The following is a 4,853-nucleotide window of genomic DNA, read 5'->3' on the forward strand; positions in this document are numbered from 1 at the left end:
ATCTTGGATCGAATCTTAAATCAGTTTTTATGATGTATGGTTTCATAAATACTTTTATGTAGCATTTTATGACTTAAAATAAAATGAAACTAAAATCAAGTATTGGAGATATTTTTTATATTTATATAGAAAGAGTTGCATGATGCGTGTTTTGGGTTTTGTACGGTGAAGGTGGCGGCGGACAAACGGCACGGACGACGCTAACCGGCGTGCAAGTTGGGGTGGACGTTACCGGAACAGAGAAAGTTTGGAGGATGTTTCAAGCAATTGGTGACAAACTTCTTTGTCTTTAAAAAAAAAAAAAGAGGTCTATGCATGCCTACATTTACAAAAGGTTTGGACGCATATTTTAGAGAATAAGCCAAATGTGTCCTCAAAAATAAAAAAGAATTTAAAAAAAAGAAAAAAGAAAATAAACTTTCAAGATTTGATAGGTGTAAATGTGTAATTTATATAACAAAAACTAATCATTAAATTAAGCTGCAGTAGTTTTTATGTGAAATTAATAGTTGAAAATTATTAAATATCAACTTCACATAAAAATAACTGTATGTGAATTTTTACCATAAACTAATTATTATATATTTATAAATATATATTGTTTTTGAATTTGGATTCTCTAAAGTTTGAATTTCACTTTAAAGAATAAAGTGTAATCTTTTATCTTTGAATAATTTTTCTTTCATATTTATTATTAGTCCCACCTATGAAATTAATGATGAGAGATCACACTTTATTCTCTAAAGTGAAATTCAAACTTTAGAGGATTCAAATCTATTATTTTTAATATATTAAATATATATGTTTATTTTAATTATATAAATAATTGATTTAGTGATTCATGTTTATCATGTTTAATTAGTATACGTGTAAAATAATTAGTGTGAAACACCAACCAAAAAAATGCACAGAAGCAACTAACAAAAGAATATAATAAATTCAAGTATTGTCACTTGTCAGTTCTCACGATATAATAACAAGAGAAAAGTATAGTAGTATCGTGAAATGCGTGTATAATAATATAATATATAAAGAATAGATATTCTTTTGGAGATTATAACACATACATGTCTATTCTAATGCGTTGTATTTGCATTGTCCACATACACCATCAAATCAAATAAAATAAAATCATCCTCCACTTAATAAAGAGAAACATATATATAGCTATAAACAGCCACATTCATTTATCTGGTTTCGACAGGTGTCTACAAAAACAATCATTAATTTCTATATTGGTATAGTTAGCCCCATCGTTCTTGTTTGTTATAATTATTACATGCCAAAAATAGTTACTAATAATAATGAATTGTCCCTATGAAAAAGGTGGCCATAGAAATATTAATATACTATTAAGTACAATATATTGGCTAAAAATTTTTATTATGAAAGATAAACGTGTGCAATTCAATTCTGTTGGTGTGTGTATATATTTTATTTTGATATGGAAATTAGTAATCGGACCTATCAATTACTTTATAATTTGATTTTTAAAATTTTTTAAATATCAAATCGGAGAGTTTAATTTGTTTGTTATGATTTTTTTTTTAAAAAAAAATTACAAATTGGAGGGTCCGACTTTTTGTTTTTTATAAATCGGATGGTCCGATTTTTATTCTCAAACAAATCGGAGGGTCCGATTTTCACATTTTAAATAAAAAAGTTACACATTTGAGAATAACACTCTTATTATCCATAATCCTAAAAAATACCATTTCCACCCCAATATAAAAAATAATTTGCGCAATATATTGCTTAATATTTTCCTTTTTTAATAATATTATAGTGTATGATTAAAAAATAATTTCATTTCTGTTAATAACATTTGACACTTAAATAAATGTAAACAAATTATTAAAAAAGGGGTAGATAAAAAAAGATTAATCAGAATAATATGTACCTTAACTTATCTGATATTGATGGGTTTTTGCTAAAGTCAATATTTACAGCCATCAAAATGGTAGAATATGTTCTATGACTATTCAAAACTAAAGATTCTTAAGATTTTTATTAAAACCTATCATGGAAAAAGTAGTAGTAAAGTTAAATTACACCTTTCTACTAAAAGGTCCAAGAAAAGATGCTAAAGCTAAGGAAAATCCTATCACCATCACAATGGTATCACAGAAATGTGTATCACTATTTTTTTCCCCCCCTCAAAGATTCCTTATAAACAAACAGTATGAATCATTACACTCATGAACCACTATCACCAATGGCAACTTGCAGGGGGAAAAAAAGAAGAGAGATTTTAAGTAAGCTTAGTCTTTGAAAATATTCTAAATTTTGATTTTTTTTTTTTTAATCTCTATAATCTTTTTTTGGGTGGTCTAATCCCCATTTCTTCTTATTTTTGTATTTTGATCCTTACATCAAAATAGTATAACTGTATAAGTCATTCAAATAATCGTTCAAGTTTCTGAGACCAATTTATCACAATTATTCAAGGTTAAGAGAAGAAAAAATTGGACCTAAATCAAAATAATTTTTTACATATATATCAAAGACAAAATCTTTAAAAAAAGAGAAGTACAAACATTTTTGTACATGAGTTTGAGTGAAAAGTTTCACACCATTAACCACAACTGTAACAATCACAATATTCTATGGGCATAGTAAGTAGTAATTAAATAAATGGAGTCTATGTGGTTGCAGGATACCCTGAAATCAAGCCCTCCAGAGAACAAGGTCATGAAGAGAGCAAGTTTGATTGGAATCATGACCACAACCATATTTTATGTGCTATGTGGCTGCATAGGTTATGCAGCATTTGGAAACGATGCACCCGGAAACTTCCTCACAGGGTTCGGATTCTATGAGCCATTCTGGCTAATAGACTTTGCCAACGTCTGCATCGCCGTCCACTTGATCGGCGCATACCAGGTAAAAAGAAACTCTAATTTGACTAAAATAGTCTTTTATGTAAAGATACTAGTTGAAAAGTGCCAACGAGCTATAGCTCCAATGGCATAATCTCTCCATACTCACCTAGAGGTCGCTCGTTAATGCTTTTATTATTGTTGTTGTTGGTAGGTCTTCTGCCAGCCCATATTTGGTTTCGTAGAGAAATGGAGCAAAGAAAAATGGAGCAATAGCCAGTTTGTGAATGCAGAGCACTCTGTGAACCTTCCACTATGTGGAACCTACAGTGTGAACTTGTTCAGAGTGGTGTGGAGAACCTTATATGTTATCTTCACTGCTTTGATAGCTATGATGTTCCCATTCTTCAATGACTTCCTTGGCCTAATTGGTTCAATATCATTTTGGCCATTAACGGTTTACTTCCCCATTGAGATGTACATAAAGCAATCAAATATGCAAAGATTTTCATTCACATGGACATGGCTCAAGATATTGAGTTGGGTATGCTTGATTGTTTCTATTATTTCAGCAGCTGGATCCATCCAAGGCCTTGCTCAAGATCTCAAGAAATATCAGCCTTTCAAGCCTCAGCAATAATACCTTGTTCCATGTGTTATTATATTATATTGTTTTTCTTTGTTTAGTTGCTATTTTTGTGTGTTTCTTGTTTTAATAAGTTATCAGTAAGTTCATGGATAATGTAATGTTATCAGTGTCCTGTGGGAAAGAAAGAATGTAGCATGCAGTTTTAGTGTATATATGTCATGAATAATCAATCAATCCCCATGTTAGTTTGCCAAGTTAAGCACATCAATCATCATTTAACATTGCCATTGATGGTAACATATACCCACTTGATTCATTTATATTGTATCTGCATCAAAAGAGAGTATTTATAATGGCATAGTGAAAGTTTCAAGTGTCAAGAATCAAGTTCAGCATCCAGAAACTTAATCGACAACTATGTCCATGACTGGTGAGTTGCTGGAAAACAATATAACAAGCATCATCATGCTCACTCCACTTACTACTGTCATAAATATATGAGGCGTCAATCATGTACAATAGACATGTGATATGTCTCATCACTACTCTCCATGTTTCTACCATTAATAATAATAATAATAATAATATGAAAAGATGAAATGAACAAATCAGAAATTTTAGTAGACACGTAGAGAGGTAGAGGTTACTAAATACAGGTTCAAAGGTGAAAGCATGATCAAATATACGGAAGGCAAGATGATAAGTTAATTAACGTAAAACTATATTGCTTACAGTACCCAGAAAAAGACAAAACTGCATTGGTTATGCCAAGACTCATATTGGCCAGAAGGCTATGGTGGTAGATAACGAGCTTGTGAGCCGAAAATCATAACTACGCTTTAAGCATAATTTCAAGCTTATTTTCCAAGCCTTGGGGACTTAATTTCCAAAGTCCAAACTAGAGTTAAATCTTAATTTGGCCCCTGAAATTTAGTCCGATACTCAGAATGACCCCCACAATTTCGTTGGCCCCAATTAGAACCCCCAAATTTGTAATTGTGGCTCCAACTTGCCCCTACAATCATCTCCGTCACCAGAATGCTGATTTGATGTAATTGCATGACACGGTGGATACTATTTAAACGACGGCGCATTGGTTTCGCGCCCAAACCCTTTAGAAACCATGTCATTTCAGTTTTTTGTGGGTTAAAACTTTCTTTCTTTCCACTACGACGATCATAAGTTGCCAAATATCAAGAAAACCCTTACACTACGTGGTTTCCAAAGGGTTTGCATGCGAAACCAATACGCCGTCGTTTAAGTAGTGTCCATCATATCATGCAATTGCGCTAAATCAGCATTCCGGTGACGGAGATAATCGCAGGGACAAGCTGGAGCCACAATTGTAAATTTGGGAGTTCTAATTAGAGCCAACGAAATTGTAAGGATCATTCTGAGTCAGGGGCCAAATTAACTCTCCAAACTATCCCTTGGGGCCTTTTTTA

At 31.9% G+C, this 4,853-nt stretch overlaps 1 protein-coding gene across 1 annotated transcript in view; it reads left to right on the top strand.

Annotated features, from left to right (window-relative positions):
* Positions 1 to 3,709, top strand: part of LOC107607929 (amino acid permease 6) — a 6,817-nt gene extending 3,108 nt beyond the window's left edge. Inside the window, exons 5-8 of the mRNA XM_021107996.1 lie at positions 172 to 285; positions 1,950 to 1,960; positions 2,635 to 2,883; positions 3,034 to 3,709. Coding sequence (XP_020963655.1) covers positions 172 to 285; positions 1,950 to 1,960; positions 2,635 to 2,883; positions 3,034 to 3,459 — 800 coding nt within the window. The 3' untranslated portion in view covers positions 3,460 to 3,709. The remainder of the gene's footprint in view (positions 1 to 171; positions 286 to 1,949; positions 1,961 to 2,634; positions 2,884 to 3,033) is intronic.

The sequence above is a fragment of the Arachis ipaensis genome, chromosome B07, assembly GCF_000816755.2.
Source record: "Arachis ipaensis cultivar K30076 chromosome B07, Araip1.1, whole genome shotgun sequence".
Lineage (NCBI taxonomy): Eukaryota > Viridiplantae > Streptophyta > Magnoliopsida > Fabales > Fabaceae > Arachis > Arachis ipaensis.